A 21,430-nucleotide genomic window follows, 5' to 3' on the forward strand; every position below is an offset into this window, starting at 1 on the left:
CAGAATGTAGTGTGTTCCGGAAGGCACTAGAACCAGGAGGGACCTCAAATAAATAGCTAGGGTTTTAGACACACAGATAGACCTCTGACTGAACTGAAGAGTTCCCAGGGTTCCTCATTCAGCAAGAAGTAACCTGCACTGTTGTTGAGGCTACAAGAGAGGCAAAGTATCAGGCTAGACTAAAAGTAGATTTTGGAGGACTAGCTTTAGAACCAATCATCATTAAGTATATTTTTTTCCTGAAACCTATGTGTACTATCTTGTGGCCTCTGTGGGGACCCTCTTATATGCTAGAGGAAAGGGTTACTCTGGACCAAGTGACCACTTGGATGGAATAAAAACTAAAGTCACTAATCATGAGTGGCATCTCTGGGAAGCCCACAGCCTTCTCAGGTCAAGACTAATACTCATTTCACAGATGAGAAAATAGAGCCTTAAGGTGAGTATAGTGAAGCTCATTGAAGGTCATGCTGAGATCTGACTGACATTGGAGCACTAGTGGAAGGTGAAGACCACAGGAAGGTTTGGTCACTAAGGGTGCTCATAGTCCATAAAACTCCATGGGCCCCTGAGGAGTCAATCCACACTGTCTGAAGACTGAAAGCTACTGTGAGAACAGTTCGGCCTCATGTTTAACCTACTTGCCCTGTTTTTCCCAGTACAGTGAGTCAATGTGCCTCCTTAGACGAGGCTGCTCATTTGTGGATTTCCTATCTGTCAGAACCATGAGCCCGAATAACCTTTCTTAATACATTTCCCAGTCTCAAACATTGTGCTATAGCAACAGATGGTGGTGGCCTCCACTTTCTCAAACAAGCTCCCTATTGGTCTCTGAGAGAACTGGGGTTTGAACCTGACTCTGAGCACCAATCCCCCAGATGCAAGAGGAGACATGTAGAAAACTGTAGCTGGGGACTTCCATTATCCCAGTACACTTTCATGTATACTCAGCTCAGTGCAACACTGCCCAAGTAAAGATGGCCAGGACATAGTCCTTGCAGACTCACTGTTGGGAAGGAAGTCAAGAGGGAGAAGGGGCAACTTGGGGGACAGCCCTTTTGTCCCATCGGAGAGACTGGTGTCAGGTCCTGGAGATTCTACCCAACTGCCTTGGAAAGCAACAGCATCAAAGAACTAGACACCAACTGCAGATAACTGCTCAGGAAGTGATGGGGGCAGGGTCGCTCACCGCACAGGGATTGCCCCCTTGAGAACAGGGGCCTGATTCTTCACTGTTCTGAACATCAGAACAGCTAGAGCTAGGAAGTTCCCCATCAGGGGAGCTCTGGTTCCTGGCCCGACTACATGGCAAACAAGCAGCAGGTTCTGTGTCAGGCTAAAGGTGAGGTGCAGGTCTGGGCTACAGTCTTAGGAATGGAGAGGACAGATGCCAGAGAGGGGGAAACTCTGGTCTGGCTGCATATAGCTGGAGCTCTGCCCTGTTCTGTGTGTAGGGTGGTGGAACTTGCTCAGCCATACAAGACCTGGGTTCCAGAGACCCACGGCTCCACCAGCTACATGGAGTTCCCTCTTTTCCGAAGTTGCATGGTCCAAACCTGCTTGTGGGAAGAAAGCCTTGGAGAGGCCAGCGATTCATTCTACAAATACCAAAGGCAGCCGTGTGAGCAGAGACCCTTTATTCCCAGCATCCTTGGAGGACAGGACATAAACAGGGAAAAAGAGACTGCCCGGGTGGACAGGGAGAAATTTAAAGGGCACACAGCTGGTCAAAGGCTCCTGCCCTTGGCTGTGAGTATCGTGCACACAGAGAAAAGCCCTGCCTGGGGGAAATGGCGTGGGGGTGGGGGTGGGGCGGCAGACCAGACCCCTGGCACCCTTCGTGTTCAGGACCTCTCACTACTCAACTCTGTGATAAGCCTTCAGCCTTACAAATCCATTGTTTTAACAGGCCCTTAAGGATTCTTAGAGGGTCAAAAATTGTGTGAAGAGCCACTCTGTAAGGGAATATGTCACTTTGCTGAAATGTGTGGCAGTCTGGCATAGTGGCTCAAGCCTGTCATCCCTCAGGAAGTTAAGATGGGAAGGTTACAGGTTCAGGGTCAGCATGAGCTACATATCATGTTTGAATCTAACCTAGGATACAGAACAAGATCTCATCTTAGAAAAAGAAAAAGTTGGGCAATATCTTCCAAAAGTGTGGTATCCATGTGGTCATCATGACATGGCTTTGGGGCCACTGTGTATGCCCACATATCCACCGTGTCCTTGCACAAGACAAATGGGCAACTCTTCATCCCCCACACATCCCTTCTGGCCTGGATCCAGACTGTGGTATAACGCCTCTGATGGCACTCAGCTGCTCCAGTTTTTCCCCAAATATTCAGGCGGTTTCAGAAACTCCCCTCGTGATTCTTGACAGGGTCCCAACTTCCTCCAGACAGCAAACAGCTAGTGAGTAAACAGAATTCTCCCTGCCTGGCCCAAGGGTAAGTCCAGAGTCTCCAAGCTGCCACAGAGCAGATGTGTCATCCAGTTGGCTGCTTGATACAAGAGTATGCAGCTGCCAGTGGGTGAGCCAGGCTGTGAGTGACAGCAGCTTTAGTGCTTAGTATGAAATGCTGGTCTGGGGTGGGTGGGATCAGCCCTGCAACATTTGCCTGGCATGCACAAAGCCAGGGGTTCAAGCTCAGTACCTCAAAAGGAAAACAAGACAAAACAAAACATTAAAAGCAGATCTTCAGGTATGTTCACCAGAACGGCCTCCTCACAGTGGGCGTGGGCTAAGCAGTGTGAGCAGCAGGGTACCTTCAAAGATAGGCTCCCACTTGCTAGAGTTTCCTTTGGGAGCTAGGTGTCATTGGACCTGATCCTGGAGGCTTTGGGACAATGCTTCTTCGTTTCCAGGGTGGAACAGATAATGGCACAAAGTGTTAAGAACCTCCAGGACTACAGTTCTCCCATCTCCGTGTGACAGGAAGTCCTTGGGCAAAGCATAGTCTTGAGCAGTGCTTGTCAGGTGGGGTCACTGCAGCTGCTGAGGAGGTCCATAGAACAGGGAGGCTGTGCCAAAAGGGTCTCATTCTGCCCTCCCTGTGTGATGGGTACAGGCCATCCTTGTGCCAGTGATGACGAGCATTCATTCTTTAACTTCCCTCTGTCTCAAGAGTAGAAGCAATAGGTGCTGGTTCTGTAACAGGGAGCCATGTCTACAGCTGGAGGCTAATAGCATGGCAGTAAAGCCATCACTCGAGACCCAAGGAGAGAAGGCAGGGCATAGGAGTGTGGGCAAGGAAGCTTGGATCAAGCCTGTGGCTTCTCCCCCAGTAGACATCAGCCTGATGGTGAGTGCCCACTGATGGGGCCCAGGGGCCAGTGCTCTTGGCAGCAGCTGAAGGCTTCATTCTGGGCTACCTTGGATGCTGGGTCTTCAGTTCAAGTTGTGGTAGCTTCCCAGGTGCTAACTTGATCTCAAGGGTACACTCAGCTGCTCTCTAGCCCCAGCTAACAATGGTTGTCACTTCTCAGAGACAGTCGTGGGCCCATGGTCCTCTTTTCCTCCTTCCTCCACCGAGAACATGACCTCAGTGCAGCTGCCCAGAGGTGGTTCTGTCTCCTGCTCCGGGTAATGGGGGGCATGGTCCACTTCTAGTTCAGCTTCCAACTCAGACTCTGTAGACCCTGCTGGAGCCCGGCCCTCAGGGACTTCAGTTTTTACAGAGCCCACGATCACTGTGTCGGCCTTCATGATGTAGATTTTCTCTGTAAGGCAAAAAGGTGGGTGAGAGAGGAGAGACCAGGACCACCTCATGTGCTGGGTGACTTCGCACAGATACCACAGCCTCTCTGTTACACAGAGAGGTATTGATGGGGCTACCCATGGTTTCTTAGGCATGTCATCAGAGATGGACAGAATGCAGTCAGTCCAGGAAATAGCAGGTAAAGAAAAGCAGGATGGTAGTAAGAACACCAGGGGACAAATCAGAGCCACACATGTCCCTCACTCTTCTCAAGTGCCATCTCTGAGACCCAGCACTCCCACTAATAGCCCCTCACCATCCACTAATCTAATCCTCTGCATGGTTAAGAACCTGAGGTCAGGGAGCTGGAGAGATGGCTCAGCAATAAAGAGCACTGACTGTTCTTCCATAGGTCCTGAGTTCAATTCCCAGCAACCACCTGGTGGCTCACAACCATCTGTAATGGGATTGACAGTGTACTCATATATATAGAATAAATAAATCTTAAAGAACCTGAGGTCAGCAGGTAAGGTTAGGAGACATCTCCAAGGAAGCATCCAGCCACCTGGCTGCCCTTGCATCCACATGCCTAAAACAAAACACCCCGGGTGACCAGTGTGCCCCTGCTTGCCTGGGACAGATGAGTTCCAGGTCCCAAGAGCTTCATCAGTCCAGGCAAACTTGGCTGATTGGCCACGTTCTCCAGAAACCTGGGTCCTGATGATATGCAACAGCAGCCAGGGGCCCCATGTGTCTATGTGCCCAGCCCCTGGACCTCATGCTGCCAGAAGGCAGAGGGGATCATGAGTGTCAAGTGAATGGGTAGCCCAGGCTCCTAGCACTAGTACATGCTACAGTCTCAACACAAGCTGATGCTGGGGGTTGCTGGGATGGCCTTTCCATGCAGGGAGTCAGGGAGCCTTAGGGAAACAAAGCCATCTTTGCAACTGGGAGGCAGAAGCCTAGATTCACCAGAATAACCAGCTCTACTCACTGGGCCTCAGGCTGGGGGTTGTACCACTCTGCTGATCCTGCAATGGATTCTGCAGATGGAATGGGGAAGCTCAAAAGGGAACTTAGGAGTGGGGGTGGGTAGACGCAGGGGGCACATGGACCCCCTGCCTTTGGGTTACACCCTCAGATTCAGGAAGCCCAGAAGATTCTCAAGTGCCCCGGCATGTCCGAGAGCATTGCACCATGGCAGCTCTTCTATTTCGGTTTCTCACACACCCAGGAAAGAGAGAAGTGTAAGAAACATGAGAGGGAAGGGCAAGAGAAAGGGACGAACTGTGTGTCCCATGGGCTCCAGAGCTGAGAGCAGGGTCTCAGGTGCCATGCCACATCCTCCATCAAGGTTTGCTGGGACTTTCATCTGAGGGGCTAGCGAAAGATGAAAGCTGGGGAGCACAGACCTGTAAATGTGGAGAAGCCAAGGCAAGAAGATGGCAAGTTCAAAGCTAGCTTGGGCTACAGAATGAGTGAGTTCAAGCCAGCTTCGGTAACTCAGTAAGAATCTGATTGAAAAGCCTTTAATCCCAACACTCGGGAGGCAGAGGCAGGCAGATTTCTGAGTTCAAGTCCAGCCTGGTCTACAGAGTGAGTTCCAGGACAGCCAGGGCTACACAGAAAAACCCTGTCTCGAAAAACAAAAACAAAAAACAAAAACAATGAACAAACAAACAAACAGACAAAGAATCTGATTGAAAGAAAAAGAAAAAAGGGAGCAGGGGCCACATGCAGGATCACAGGCTTGTAATATCAAAGGCTACAAGCCCTGAGGGTCAGAAGTTCAAGGCCATCCTTGGCTGCAAAGCCAGTTCAAAGCTAGCCTGGGCTAAAGGAGACCCTGTTTGTTTGTTTAATCAAACAAACAAATAAAACAAAACAAAAACAATCCAGAGAACAACAAGGCTGGGGAGATAACCTAGAAGGAAAAGTGCTGGTTATACAAGCACAAAGACCAGAGTTCAGATCTCCAACAGCCAAATGAGTGCTGTGTAGGGGTGTGTGTATGTGTGTGTGTGTGTGTGTGTGTGTGTGTGTGTGTGTGTGTGTGTGTGTGTGGCAGCCTATATCCCCAGCATGTAGGGGGCAGAGACTGGGGATCCCCAAGCAAGGTAGCTAGCTAATAATTCCATCAGTGAGCTCTGGGTTCAAGTGAGAGATCCTTGCAAGATGTAAGGTGGAGTGTAATCATAATAACCAACTCAACCTCTGGCCTCTGTGTACACACGTGCACACATATGCACACACACACATACACATGCACACATACACATGCACACACATATACTCGCGCACACACACACACACACACACTCAAACACACACACACACACACACACACACACACACACTCAAACACACCCACACACAGCTTTTAATTTTAAAAATTAAAATTTAAACCAAACAAAGGTGAGTGGACTAGCTCAGTAGTAGAGCATTCCCCTAGTATGTAAAAGGCACCAGGTTCAATCCCTGGTACCAAAAAGAACAGATGGGACCAGAGGTCAGTTACTGGGGTCAACTAAGAAGAGGTTACTGTAGGAGGTTAGGCGGATGCTGCTTGTATTCAAATGCTAAATCCTGGCTCCCACCATCTGGCTACCTCCACCCCGCACAAGGAGATCACAAGGCATGAGGAGATCCTCATGTGTACCACATTTGCTATGTAACCTTGCTCCTCAAGTTAATTGGTCAATAAAAAGCTAAGGCCCGTGATTGGGCAAAAGGTAGAAGTAGGCGGGTTTTCAGCTACCTGGTTGGGGTTTGCAGGTAGAGAGAGGGAAGAAGAAAGGACACAGAGACTAGAGAAGGCCATCATGAGAAAACATGAACCATGAGCACATGGCCGGGAAAAACATCAAGTAACAAGGGACATATGGCTGGGACATAAGTTAGAATAGCCCCAAATCTGCCCAGTCTAGGATTATGGCTTGTAAATAAGATACCTGGATTGTGTGTCTTTTATATGGGCTAGTTAAAATACTTCATTTTAGCTATGAGAGGGACTCACAGAGTTGAAGGAGAGAACTGACTCCCACAAGTTGTCCTCTGATTTCCACACTCATGCAGTGGCATACACACAAACTAAATGTATGAGATGAAAGCATTTCAAGATGGCTCAGTAAGTCAAGGTATTTGTTGCCAAACCCAAAGACCGGAGTTTGATCCCTCGGACCCACATGGTGGAAGGAGAGAACTGACATGTATAAGTGGTCCTCTGACTTCTACATGCACACGTGACACCCCGCCCCCCAATAAATAAAGAGAGAGAGAAACAGAGACAGAGAGACAGAGAGGTATTGGAGAGTAATGTGTATGTGAGGCGGGAGGTGTGAGGGCAGAAGAAACCAAGGCCAGAGCAGAGACAGGCTACTGCTCTGTCATGCCTATGGAGCCCGATCCTCTGGCTTTATCATCACAGGCTGCCTACCTCCAGCTGCTTAGATTCCACCCCCACCCCAGCTCTGGGGAAAATGCCCCAGTCAAGTTAAGGAAAGAAGAGGCAAAGTGGGTACAGCCAGAGAAGGAGGAAACTTAGACCCATTTGTCCTTGTAGGAAACTGGATGGGGAGACTGCTCTTCTGGTGTGTCACTCAGAGGACAAATGAGTCACCTGAGTTCTGGTGTCCCAGAGGACCTCTTAAGGCCTTCCCTCAGCAGCCCTTCCTCATCCCTAACCCTTGCCACCTCCCTCCCTGAACAGGCTCTGGCCCTGTTTCCAAGTTCCAAGCCCTTTAGTCATCTTGGATTCAAACACCATCAGGACTCCTTGGAAAACTGAAGGAGCCTTTGGCAGTGTTTTTCCAAACACATTCTTTTCAAATAGAGCTTAACCGAGAGCAGTTAACTGCAAACATTTCTTTGAGACCAAGACAGCTCTAGAGCTCTCATCACCACAGACTTCCAGGGGAATGTGAAGAACTGTCACCAATGTCCTTCTAGCATCAGAACAGAGCCAGCAGCACTCTAGGGAGCACCTAGCTGGGGGCTGGGACACTGGGTGGAGAAGCTCAGCTGAGAGCATTGGCTTGTTCAGAGTAGACAGTGTGAGAATGCTACCTCTAGGACATGAAGGGGTAACCAGGCTCAAAAGGCCTGCTATAGTAGAGGAAATAACCCTGCAGAGCAGCTTAGGGAGAAAGGGGAGGGGAGAGGGGGAGGGGGAGGGGAGAAGCAGGGAGAGGGAGATGAAAATTCAGAAAGCCGCCCCTCAGAGGGAGAACAGATGCCTCAGAAGGGATGGAACAGCTGGCTGAGACCATCCTTGAATGCCAGAATAAGAACCTAACATTCCAACTTGAGAGTGAAGGGGACAATATACATCAGCGGTCCTCAGCCTTCCTAATGCTGTGACCCTTTAATACAGTCCCCCATGCTGTGACCTACAGCCATACCATTATTCCCATTGCTACTCCTTAACTGTAATGTTGCTACTGTTAACCCACAGGTTAGGAACCACTGATACATGTTCGGAAGTGGTGGGAAGTGAGGATGGAAGCAGGGCCCATAGGAGCCATGGCAGATGTTTTCCTGGCTGGAGGGCAGCAGAGAGGAGAAATGCAGGAGGGCCAGGGCTGGTCTCTAGGCTTCCGCTGAGACCCATGAGTACGACGAACAAAAAAAATCAATGTTCCAGAACCCAGCAGATGTGGGGCTGAGTCTTGGCAACTGAAGAAGAAACCCCACTCCATGCCTCAGTTTCTCCAGCCATGAAAGAGGGTGATGTCATTGTTCCCAGAGGTTGTGACAGACATGAAGTGGTGTTGCTAGATAAGGGTCTGACATCATTCCGAACCTTCTGGCTCTGTATTAGGCCAGTGGGGAAAGACTCTCTTTCTCTTTAAGGATGACACACACTGTGTTCATCACTCCGTGCCCTCTTAGTGAATGTCCCCAGTTCTCCCCACGAAGTGTCACTCTGGCCTTCTTCCTGGACAGAAGCTTGATGTAGGGCAGAGTGAAGGGTGGCAAGGAATGCATAGCTCCCCAAGTCCCATCCAGAGCTCAGCACCCATCTCCCATCTGCCCACATGATTAGACCAGGATCTCCCAACAGGACTCACCAATCCTGTTATTGGTGTGTTCCGTGGATACCCGGGGCTCTGGAGGTTCCCTGGGAGAAAAAGGATTCCCAGCTGGGCTGTCATCCAGCAGCGGCAGGTTCTCCAGGTAGGTGGCCCCAACACTGGCACAAGTCTCTACAGCTGGAGGAGGGCTCACTGGGCTCAACTTGTGTCCCGTGCTGGGATCTGTCACCGACCCGCTTCTCTGTGGCTGCTGTGAACAGGAGTAAGGGCTGAGCAGGCTTGGGAAGGCTGTGAAAAGCTTTTAAAATTCTTTAAAGTTGCCACAAGCTACTTGACAGCATAAGGCACCTGTGTAGCATACCCAAGAATATAGGGTTTTTTTTTTTTTTTTTTTAACGTGCTTTTGTTTGCTTGTTTTTTAGTGGACATAATATCTCACCATATAGCCGTGGCTGATCTAGAACTTAATATATAAAGCTGGCTGGCCCAGGAACTCACAGAGATCCACCTATTTCTACTTCTCGGGTGCTGATACTAAAGGTGTGCACCCAACTATTTGCTTTGCCTTTGTGACAGTCTATGTAGCCCAGGCTAGCCTCAAACTTGATAATACCTGAGGATGGCCTTGAACCTCTGACCCTCCTGCTTTCATCTCCACAAGACTGAGATTATGGTGCTACTACACCCAGTGTGTGAATGGCTGGGACCCCAGCACAGGGTTTCCTGCCTAATAGGCAAGCACTCTACCTACCCACTGAGCCACACCCTCAACTCATGTTGCCTTCACTCTGTGCTGAGCAGCAGTCAGTCCTTCACACACTCTCGCTACATCCAGGCTAGTCCTAAGAGTGATGTGCCATTCTCAAAACCACACTGCGTGGTTGTAATATTAGCACCTGCACATCTTACGGATGGAAAATCTGAGGCCTGGTAGAGTCGAGTAACTCAGCCAGGGTTGTATATACATATAGTTAGTACGTTTCTAACCAAAGATCTACATGCTGGAGTCTCCTCTAGCCTCACCAACTCCTGGTACCTCTTCATTCTCAACTTCTGGGAGAGAAGTCTTTGACCACATCTTAATACATTAAAAAAAAAAAAGAGCCACGTCTTTAGAAATGTGTTAGTTTGGTTTCTCACATTTATTTATTTATTTATTTATTTTTTTTAAAAAATGTGTTTTGTGGTTTTTTTTTCCTGTGTTCTTTTTTCTTTTTTTTTTTTAAGACTTATTTATTATTATATGTAAGTACACTGTATCTGTCTTCAGATGCACCAGAGGAGGGCGTCAGATCTCATTACAGATGGCTGTGAGCCACTATGTGGTTGCTGGGATTTGAACTCAGGACCTTCAGAAGAACAGTCAGTGTTCCTAACCACTGAGCCATCTCTCCAGTCCCAGTTTCTCACGTTTACGAGTAAGTACAAAGGGAAATGAAATACCTGGCGTGTGGCATTCATCTGCAGTCTTCGAAAGGACCCAGGGTGAGAGATTCAGAGAACAGATATATGGAATCTTGATTATTCTTTTACAATAATTTGAAGGCCAGGGCTGGGGATATAGCTCAGGATTGTAGAGTTTTCCTAGCACTCTGATCTGATTCCCAGAACAGGAATCCCCCTTCACCCTCCCTTCCACTAATTTTAGCCAGACATGGTGCAGGACTCTAATCCTAACACTTGGTGAAGGAAGGAGGGTCAGAAGTTCAAGGTCATCCTTAGCTACATAATGAATTTATAACCAGCCTGGGCTACATCAGATCTTGTCTCAAAAAACAAATTAATTTGGGGTTGGAAAAACGACTCTGTGGTTGACCGCACTGGCTGCTTCTCCAGAGAACCAGAATTTGGTTCCCAGCACCCACACAGTGGCTCACAACCATTTGTAACTCCAGTTCCAGGGGATTTGATGCCCTTTTCTTATTCCTACAGGCACTAGGCATGTACATGGTACACAGACATACATGCAAGAAGTCACCCAAACGCATGAAAAGCAAAACAAAACAAAACGTGTAAATTGATTAAAAAAAAAAAAGGAAAAAGAAAAAAGCTGTTGTGAAAGCAAGCAAGCATGCCAGAGAGAGAGAGAAAAGTGATAAGCGACTTGATCAATGGGGAAAAAAAGCAAAAAGTGTGTGGCACAGACAGGTGCCTCATCTTGAAGCCTGCACTCCCTCCCTCCCTCCGCCCCTCCCTCAGCTGGGGTGAGGGGAGCCCCATCATCACATGTTCCCCAGGAAAACAGACACAGGGCAGGTCTCCAGCACAAGGCTAAAGAGGACTCAGCAATTGTGTGTAGCCTCCCCAAAGCCCTGAACCTGGCACACATGAAGCCTTCTGTAAGAGACGATGCATGTGCTCCTACCCCTGATCTCCAAGGAGGCAGCTAGGGGCACAGGGCCCAGCACCAGCTCTGAACTCCCACAATGCAGATTCTAATGGAGCCACCAACTGCTCCTGACTTGTCGGATTGCCACTTCCTCTTTTACCAAAAATGTGGCAAGAGTAACCATTCCTGAGAGTCAGAAGGACTCTGGGGCAATGTCTAGCACAAAGAAAGGGGGTCTAGCAAGCCGGAAGCAGTGCTCACACTTGGATTTCAAGGTCAGCGATGGCTGCACAGTCAAAGAAGAGACAGCTGAAGAGGGAGTGCAAGTGCCTAGCCGATGGTAAATGCTCAATGCTCAAAGTATAGCTAACTTTGTAAGTGTGTGCTGCTGGTGTCTATGGTCTCACTTGGCAGACAAGAGTCCCAGAGGAAAGAAGAGAGCCTCCCTCCAGACTAGACTGGGTATCTTAAAATGGCCCAAACCAAGCTGTTGTCTGTAATCCCTGCTGGAAATCCCCTGGGGCTGAGCCAGGAGCTGGAGGTTGCTGTGGGGTGGAGCCCTCTCTCTCTAGTTGAACCCTACCAAGGGGGCCCCAGGCCAACACCCTGGGTACCTAGCTTCTTGACCAGTAACCTTGGGTGCCAGGGAAGAGGATAGCTCTGTGGTCCTTCTATGGCCCTAGCAGCCCCGAATCAACAGACATGTAAGGAAAGTAGTCAAACAAAAGGACAGAGGACGGAGAGATGGCTCAGCAGTTAAGAGCACTGACTGTTCTTCCAGAGGTCCTGAGTTCAACTCCCAGCAACCACATGGTGGCTCATAACCATCTGTAATGAGACCTGGTGCACTCTTCTGGCGTGCCTCAAGACGGGAACAGTGTACTTATATATAGTAAATAAATAAATCTTAAAAAAGGACAGAGGCTGAGGTGGGTGGAGATGGCACTTACGGTTAGCTTTTCAGTAGGACAGGAATCTGTAAAAAAAAAAAGAGTAGAAATGTCACCAAAGACAGTCTGACATCCCTCTACCACTTCCCATCTGTTAACAGATAGCACCCTGGGAACACCCTGGGATCTCAGTGGGGCTGAGCCTGGCCCTCTCCAAGGCTCAAGCCCTAGGCTGGCAGTAGACAATTTAAGGATTAGTCCTTGGCATGCCTGAAGCCAGCCTCTGAGGCAGGAGTGTGCTGGGGCCTCCTTTCCACAGCCTAGACTGCAACCCTTCTGCAGGACACTCCTGTTCTGTCTGCCTCATTTCTCTTTGTACCACCAATCTGAGGGCTCTGGAGATGCCTGGGTCATCATTCTCAGAACACAACCCTTCTCTGCCCACCTCAGGCCCTGCCATTCACCCCGGTATCCTTCTGTCTTAAATAGAGACCAGATACCCACATACATTATAACGTTTAAACTTAGCTCACCAGCTCCCTGAGAAAGGAGGAAGTAGCCACACAGTATCAAGTTCAACCCAACCCAATCTATCCCAGGTCCATCAGGGACAATCCTGTAGGGGGACAGATCCATTACTGACTCCCAAGGGGTCAGTTAGGGTCCCTGCGATGCCATCAAGGTTCATGCTGTTAAGGCCAGCATGCCTGGTGAGCTGCTTCTAGAACATGCTTTCTGGCTTAGCAGTTTGACCCTGAATCCTAATTGATATATGCACAGCAGATTAACCAACAATGAACAAACCAAAATGTTATTTGAGCACTCTGCACCTTGGGATGAAGTCTTAGAGGTCTGGCAGGTAAATGGGCTAGAGTGGTGTTCAGTCTCAGATTGGCAAATGTACCACTTGCTTACAGAACCTGGCAACCACCGTCCCCAGCAGAAGTGTTACTTCAGGAAGTCATGGCTTGTTCTCTTTAGGTGATTACTAACCACCCAGACCAAGTCACTGACACTTTAGGTACTCTCTGACTTGAGACCACAGAGTGTTTTGTTTGATGGGTGCATACACACACACACACACAAGTGTGTGTATGTATGCATGTTTTATTATATTACATGTGCGAGTGCTTTGCCTGCCTGTGTGTTTGTGCACCATATGTATGTCTGGTACCCATGGAAATGAAAAGAGGGTTTTAGATACCCTGGAACTAGAGTTATAGACAACTGTGAGCAACCATTAGGGTGCTAGGAATTGGATCCGCCAGAGTCCTTTAAAAGAGCAGCCAACACTCCTAAGCACTGAGACATCTCTTCAGCCCAGGATTTGCTCATTTTATTTGTTGGATTTTTGTCTTGTGAGACAGGGTTTAAGTGGTCATTTTAAAAGTTTTATCAGTAAAACTAAATCTTTATCCTTTGGAAACAACCTTGAGTTTTGCAATCAGCCAACTAACATGTGGTGCCAAGACATTGTGGGAGCCTGGGGAAGAAAAAAAAATGTGTGCTAAAGAAGCAAGAGAATAAACTCTGTCTTGAGAAAAAAGCAGGTAGGCTAGAAGCTGAAACACTGTAAGTAGGTACCATCTCTTTACAGGGTCTTTTGGCTAAAACCCTTGTGACCTTTGAATCATGGCCCCTCCCTGCCCGATATGGACCACACCCTTGGGAAGTCACACAAATGAAGACAAACGCAGGAGTGTTTATAATTACTTTAAAATTGGAAAGATGCCAAATGCCAAACAATACTGTTGCTGAGCCATCCATCACAATACTTCACTGGAGGGAAACTAGCCCTACTTCCTCTAAGATTCAGCCTTTTTATATGGGAAATGGGACAAACCTGGCTAACTCTGGAGAGGGTTTATGAAGATAGAGATCTCAAAATAGCAGATGGGGCAGGAGGTGAGAGTCAGGGAGGCATTAGTGGTAGAGCAATTGTCTCTCATATGTGAAGGCCAGGACTCTATTCACACCATGAACTCATCCATGTGTTCTCTCCCCCCAACACCCAACACACACACAGTAGGGTTCCTGTGATTAGCCACCTGGAGAACAGGGTGTGATGACAGGGCTCTGTGCGCTAAGGTTTTCTGTCCCCAAATCCAGAACCCTGTTCTCATTGTGCAAAAGAATTTTAGATAAATCCCAACAGGCAAAATCCTGCAAAATGTCTGACCAGTGCTGTCAAAGGCCACTTAGGTCAAAAGTCTAAGAAGCTTTCACAGGGGAGCATAAGGAGATGTCTGACTGAATATAAGAAGGGTCCCTGGCACCTTAAAAAGAAACCAAGTAAAGAAATAATAAGTGTGTCTTTTGTTGTTTAATCACAATATTTTGAGGCTGGAGAGGTGGCTGAGACATTAAGAGCACTGGCTGCTCTTCAGGAGGATCTAGATTCGGTTCCCAGCATCCGCTCACAACCTCTGTAACTCCAATTTCAATGGATCCAGTGCCCTCTTCTGGCCTCAGTGGGCACCATGCTTGTGGTGTTACATACATGCAAGCAAATGCTCATATACACTTTAAATAGTTAAAAATTAAAATGATAATTACTGTTTATTTCTTTAAATGTGCTAATATGTAACCCCATTAGAAGAAGTCAATAATAAAATCATTTGGGCATGGCCACATTGGGACTCCATTATTTTCTCAGTTTGAGGAGAGGCGTAAAACACTGGCCTCGAACTTGTCCAAGGATGATCTTGAACTCCCGATCTCTCTCTCCCTTACTCCCAAGTGCTGATATTACAAATGGCACCATCACATCTGAGTTTGAAACAGGTTCTCACTATGTAGCCCTGGCTGCTGTGAACACACAGAGATCCACTTGCCTCTGCGGGGATTAAAGGCACAAACCAGCTGCCTCTGTCTCCCAAGAGCTGGAACTCCGGGTGTGTCCCACTACACATTTTGAGGTTCTGATGATTGTCCTCTTTTCTGGAGCCTTTCCAGGCCGTCTCTCCACCTAGGGAACCCATTGATTAAGTCTGTTAGGTCTCCAAAAGCAGATTTCTGTGTTGGGGGCTCTCCTGCCTCTTGCAGCTTTGTGATGGGACTGACCGCACAGTGTCAGAGATGGAAGGAACGGATTCCTCTTATCCTAAAATTCTTCTAAAAAGTGAAGCCTCATTAGGATTTTTCCAAGCTAAATGATTACCAAGGGGCTGAGGACCCCCTGTAAGAGGCCCCAGGTTTGCTAACACAGTTTAGATTTTCTATGACAGGAGAAAAAAATGTATAGATTCTAACTTTCAGAAACAAGCATGTATTTACATCAAGGTGAAAAAAAAAAAAGCAGAATCTAAAGCTGGGCAGTGGCGACCTTTGACACCTTTGATCCCAGCACTACAGAGGGAGGCATAGGCAGGCTAATCTTTGAGTTCAAGGTCAGTTTGGTCTAAAAATCAAGTTCCAGGACATCGAGGGCTACACAGACAAACCCTGTCTCGAAAAGCCAAAAAAAAAAAAAAAAAAAAAAGAGTTACATTAAAAAAAATAGAGGGCAGAATCTAGAGGGCCTCATCCTCTGCCAACAGCCTGCCCTGTTACAGCCTGTGAATTCTCTGAGAAAGACCCAAAGTAGAACTTGCCAAGGGCAGAGTTCAGATTGCCCAAGGCTCTTCCCTTAAAAAATAACGATTGCGTTAGCCTGCTTGTCCTCATTTGTTGGTTTCCTTGCTTTTTGGAATAATCACAATCTACTTGTAAATCTATTCCGAACCCCAGGGCCCAAGTCCAGGACAGACTGTACAGCAGTGGCCCCGGGCTCAGCTGGCTGATCACTGATCCGCTCCAAAGGCCACGCTTGGAGATTCATGAGTGCCAGAGATTTAAAGCTCTGTTCCTACTCTGAACTCTCAGTCCCATGGCAGAGCTGTGGGAGGCAGGACAGCTCTGACGTAGAAGTTTGCAATTGGGACCAGTAGACTCAGTAAATAGACTCCCTAGGTGGAGAGATGACCTGGAAGGGCTCCCGAAAAAAAAGGACAATCCCCAGCACCTCAAAATAGCATGTTGGAGTACCAAGTGCACGAGAAGCAAAGGCAGGTGGATCTCTGTGTATTCGTGCTGGCCAGGGTTACATAGTGAGAACATCTCTCAAAAAACAAACAACAAACAAACAAACATAAAAACCCTACAAAACAAAACAACAACAATCCTCCCCCTGACACACATATACAACAAGAAGTTCAAGGCTAGTCTCAGCTACAGGACATATTTGAGGACATCTGGGCTACATGAGACCCTGTCTCAAAAAATGAAAAACAAAACCAAAATGGTACCCGCAACACAAAAGGACATGTCTGGAGGGATTCCTGCTACCCAGCTCTGGGACAGTGGTTAAGAATTTGCTACAATGATGGCAACATTAAAATAATGAAAGAAACCTATGAATGCACACAGATATACATACACTAACAAGAAAACAAACCTTGATTAAAAGCAGAGCAGGTTATTGACAAATCTCTAAACCCTCCTTTACCAGTCATTACCAAGGCATTATCAAGGTGTGGCTTGGCTGATGGGTTTGCAAGAGTGCTCCAAATACACAGTGCCAGGAAAATGACAGATGGAAGTGTGGCAGGAAGCTCCCCAAAGATCTCAGCATCAAAGACTGATGGCCCAAGTCCATTCTTGTAGTTTGTACTAGAGGTCAAGACCCAAGATCAGGACTACAGGCCAGATCAGCTCATGACTCTCCCTAGTGTGAAGGCTTTGATACCCAAGGAATAATTGGGAACTGACCAAGATGAGAGGAGAACCACAGATCTGGTGACCAATGGAAGCATGGGATCCAAGCCAAAAATGTTATTGGGACACATCAAAAAAACCCATTCTGACCAGGTATGACGGCACTTCTAGTTCCAGCACTAAGGAGACAGAGGCAGGTGGGTCTGTGTGTTTGAGGGTGGTCTGGTCTACAGAGTGAATTTTAGGACAGCCAGGACTACATGGAAAAATCCTGTCTCAAAAAAACCAAAAAAGAAGGAAGGAAGGAAGGGAGGGAGGGAGGGAGGGAGGGAGGGAGGGAGGGAGGGAGGGAGGAAGGGAGGGAGGAAGGAAGGAAGGAAGGAAGGAAGGAATGAAGGAAGGAAGAAAAGAAGGAAGGGAGGGAGGGAGGGAGAAGGGAAAGGAAAGAGAAGAGGAAGAGGAAGAGGAAGAGGAAGAGGAAGAGAAGAGAAGAGAAGAGAAGAGAAGAGAAGAGAAGAGAAGAGAAATGAAGAGAAATGAAGAGAAATGAAGAGAAGAGAAAAGAAACAAACCAGTCTGATCTGGGCACTGATTGGTGGTGATAGAACAGGCTGAATTCTTTGATCCTGATGGTCTTACTGCAATGTCCTGGTTATTATGAAACACACAGTGAAGTACTTAAGGATGATAAGAAATCAAGTCTGTTAAGTTACTCCAAAAACTGTTTTGGAAAATGTCAGTTTTTGTACTGTTCCCTACGTTTGGAAATCTGAAACAGTATCAGAGCAAAGCAATCCTTTTCAGCCTCCATCATCTGTGATAACAGCGAGGTAGGGGCTGCAATCCTTATCCAGGCACGGGTGGTGCACACCTTTAATCCCACCTGTGACTCCCATTCCCATTCACACACCCACATTTACACACCCACACACCAATACCTGCCCCCACATACGTATCATTAAAAATAATTTTATAAACCAGTCAAGAATTTCATGTGTATGTTAAAATGAAGGGCTGAGGGGAAGGACTGAAGGCTGGGGATGCAGCTTGTTGAAGAGTGCTTGTCCAGCATGTATGAAGCCAACATATATGAACTGACAGGCTCAATCCTCAGCCAAGCAGAAACTAGGCATGCCACTACAACACCTTTTTGTAATCTCAGCACAAAAGCTGAAGACAGGAGGATAGGAAGTTCATGGTCATTTTCAGCAGTGTAGCAAGTTTGAGGCCAGCCTGTCTGAAAGTTAATTAGCTAAATATAGAATAAAATGATGGGCTGAATGCCTGGGGACATTCTGGGCTCTGTCACAGCTGAGGAGGGGTGCACCCTGGCATTAGGCAGGTTGCTAAACATCTTACAGTGCCCGGCTCAAGCTGACAAATCTCAGTGGTGCTAAGGATGAGGCACACTGTTCATGGAAACTCCAGTGACAGTAACGACAAGTCCTCATCTCGCTGTCTGCTCAGCACGTGGCCTTTGCCAGCTGACCTCATCTTCCTGTGCCTCACACAGTCATCTGAGAAACAAAGAGAGTGATAGGGGCTGAAAAGGCCACCCTAGGATAAAATGAGATGTTCTCGTGCTTGGTAAAGGTACCAAGGACACTTGCGGTAATGTCAGGTCAATTCAGGTGATGGATGGCAGACATCTCATTAACCTGCACAGTCCATAGGTCCTTGCTCACAGGCAAGTAGGGGAATAGGAGTCTTCACTTCAGAGGAGTTAGTGGGGCCGGAACACATGTGCCTGTCTGCTCTTACCAGCTGTCACACTTGTCTGGAAGTTTGAAAGATCTAGGACTGCCTGTGCCTAGACAAAGCCTGTGCTGAAGATGTGTTCATGAAGACAGCAAGGAAATGAATAAATGCTCCTTTATCACCCACTGCCCAGGCTGTCCCCACACTGCTCAGGCCCACGCTGCCTAGGCCATGTCTACCCTTCCCTTCTCAAGACCATTCTGCCCAGGCCATACTCACCCTGCCCAGGCCATACTCACCCTGCCCAGGCCATACTCACCCTGCCCAGGCCATACTCACCCTGCCCAGGCCATACTCACCCTGCCCAGGCCATACTCACCCTGCCCAGGCCATACTCACCCTGCCCAGGCCATACCCACACTGCCCAGGCCATACTCACACTGCCCAGGCCATAACTACTTTATTCAGACCATATCCACTCTACTCAGGCTATGCCAACCCTGCCCAGGCCATGCCTACCCTGTTCAAGATAATTCTGCCCAGGCCATACCCACCCTGCCCAGACTATACCCACTCTATCCAAGTTATGCCAACTCTGCCCAGGTCACACCTACCCTGCTCAGGTCATGTCTACCTTGCTCAGGCCCACGCTGCCCAGGTCATGACTATCCTTGCCTAGAATATAGTTATCTGGACCCTGTGTGCTCACCCAGGTGAGCACTTCCTCTCACTCAACCCTGGAAACAAAAAAACATCAAGGGACCCAGGGGAATCTAGAGGTCCAAAACTAGCCTCAGACACAATACTGAGGCCAGTCTTAAGGCCTAGATAGACTCTTTGGATACACTCTCTCTCTGTCTCTCTCTGTCTCTGTCTCTTTCTCTCTCTGTTTCTCTCATTCTAACAAGACTGTTCTCATGAACATTTGGAGAGAAACAAAAAAAAAATTAACTGACGGCAATGGAAACTCTAATACTAGAAAAATGTCAAGAAAGCAAACAGCGGTTTCAATAAACCCTGCCCAACAGCTCATGGAAACAAGCTTGAAACCATCAAAACACAAAAAACCCCTTGCTTGGGGAGCGCTTAGGAGGTACGAGCATGTACTTATGAAACTTCTCCAACTCAAAACACCCCTTGCTGGACAATGGTTTTTTTTTTTGTTTTTTTGTTTTTTTTGGTTTTGTTTTTTGTTTTTGTATGAGTTGGTCTAGGCCCCAGGCCTTACACTGGTCATGCACCTATCCATTCTGGCCCAGATAGCCCTTTGCATGGCCTGATACTCACCTGTCTGCTCCATCTTGGGCTGGAAGGTCTGCACTAGGTAGTCCAGGTGAAACTCTGCAAAAACAGCAGGCTTGGGGCTTAGGGTGTGAGCAGGTAGGAAAAGGAAAGACAGAGCAGTACCCAGGCCAGGCCAGATTAATGCAGCCACCTTCCCCAGGACCCCAAGACACATGCACTTACTCTGCTGGAACCGCCTCCTACAGGCCTTCCAGTAACACAGGAGAAAGGAGCCGGAGCCAACCAGTAGCACCACCATGGCCACCCAGAAGAGCACGGGCCCTGAAACACAGTGTCATCCATCCTGTACTCTGTGCACAGCTAGGAGCCAGGGCCCTTCCCTGGACTACACAGGACAGTCCTAGGTGCAGCCCACTTCCTACTTTTCCTGGGACATGGGTCCCACTGAGATGAGCAGCCCTGAACCTTCCCGAATCTGGGACCATCTGATTCAGCCCTTACCTTGCCACCCCAACCTGGCTCCAGGAAGCTATATGGCAGCTCAGAAAGTAAGAAAAAGAAACCAGAGAGGATGAGAAATCGAGACATCAAGAATCAGAATGGGGCGGGGGGGGGGAGTGGTGGCTGGAGAGATGGCATGGCTCAGTGGTTCAATTCTCAGCAACCATACGGTGGCTCACAACCATCTGTAATAAGATCTGATGCACACCTCTGGTGTGTGTCTAAAGACAGCTACAGTGTACTCATATTTGAAGAAGAAAAAATAAAAGAATTAGAATGGGTTGGGTATAGTGTTACATGACTGTAATCTCATCACTAGGGAGATGGAGGTAAACCAGTTAGCCTGATCTACATACCTAGATCCAGGCTAGTCAGGGCTACATAGTGAGACTTCATATAAAACAACAACAACAACAGACAAAACGACAACAACAAAACAAAACTCTAGAAGTTGGAGTGCTGTAGCTAGTTGAGATGGGGAGAGTGAAGGCTGGTTAGGGAAACTGAGACCATCAGCTCCCGAGGGCAGACACAAGGTCAGCTCTGCACAAAGCATTTTCAGCCATTAAAACAAAAAGGGCCAGTGGGATGGTTAGTGGGTAAAGTACTTACTGCAAGCCTGATGACCTGAGTTCAATGTCCAGAACCCACAGAAAAGTGGAAGGAAAGAAGCCCGCAGAAACTGCCCTCTAACTTTCAGACACGAAACATGGCATTGGGGCACTAACATCATATACATAGGAATGAATGGATATATTTTAGAGCCAAAGGAGGAAGACTAAATCTTGTCCAGTCACCCCTAGAGTCACCACTCAGGCCAGGTAACTTCAGCTTTCATATTCTTTGCACACACACTGGCACATGCACACAGCGTAACATGAATCAAACACAGAACCTAATGCATACTAAACCTAATGCATACTAAACTTCATGTATACTAAACTCAATGTATACTAAACCTTGCCTAGCCCATGCATTTACTCGACCCACCCTTACACAGCCTACACTGATTATTTTAATTGTTTAATTGTTATTTGGGTACATGCCTTGGGTGTTATTGCTCAAGTATGTTTGTTTTGTTTGTTATTATTGGGACAGTAATTCAGGGTAGCTTCAAACTTGCTGTGTAGCCAATGATGACTGTGTTCTCAGGATTACCTACCTCCACCTCCTCTGTGCTCAGATTATAGGCATGTATTACCACACCGGTTTATGTGGGCCTGGGAATGGAACCAAGGCTCTTTGGTGTGCTAGGCAAGCACTTTGCCAACTAAGCCATAGCCACAGCCCTCAAAGAGTTTTCTATGGCATGCTGAGAACTGTTAACTTGAGAACTATTGC

General features: G+C 47.8%; 1 protein-coding gene across 1 annotated transcript in view; it reads right to left on the reverse strand.

Moving 5' to 3' along the window:
* Positions 1 to 1,616: 1,616 nt before the first annotated feature.
* Tnfrsf8 (tumor necrosis factor receptor superfamily, member 8) overlaps positions 1,617 to 21,430 on the reverse strand; it is a 48,033-nt gene continuing 28,219 nt past the window's right edge. The window contains exons 9-13 of the mRNA NM_009401.3: positions 19,811 to 19,909; positions 19,631 to 19,684; positions 12,011 to 12,036; positions 8,768 to 8,981; positions 1,617 to 3,720 (exon numbers count right to left, since the gene is read on the reverse strand). Of these exons, the coding sequence (NP_033427.1) occupies positions 3,476 to 3,720; positions 8,768 to 8,981; positions 12,011 to 12,036; positions 19,631 to 19,684; positions 19,811 to 19,909 (638 nt within the window). The 3' untranslated portion in view covers positions 1,617 to 3,475. The remainder of the gene's footprint in view (positions 3,721 to 8,767; positions 8,982 to 12,010; positions 12,037 to 19,630; positions 19,685 to 19,810; positions 19,910 to 21,430) is intronic.

The sequence above is a fragment of the Mus musculus genome, chromosome 4 (genome assembly GCF_000001635.26).
Source record: "Mus musculus strain C57BL/6J chromosome 4, GRCm38.p6 C57BL/6J".
Classification (NCBI taxonomy): Eukaryota; Metazoa; Chordata; class Mammalia; order Rodentia; family Muridae; genus Mus; species Mus musculus.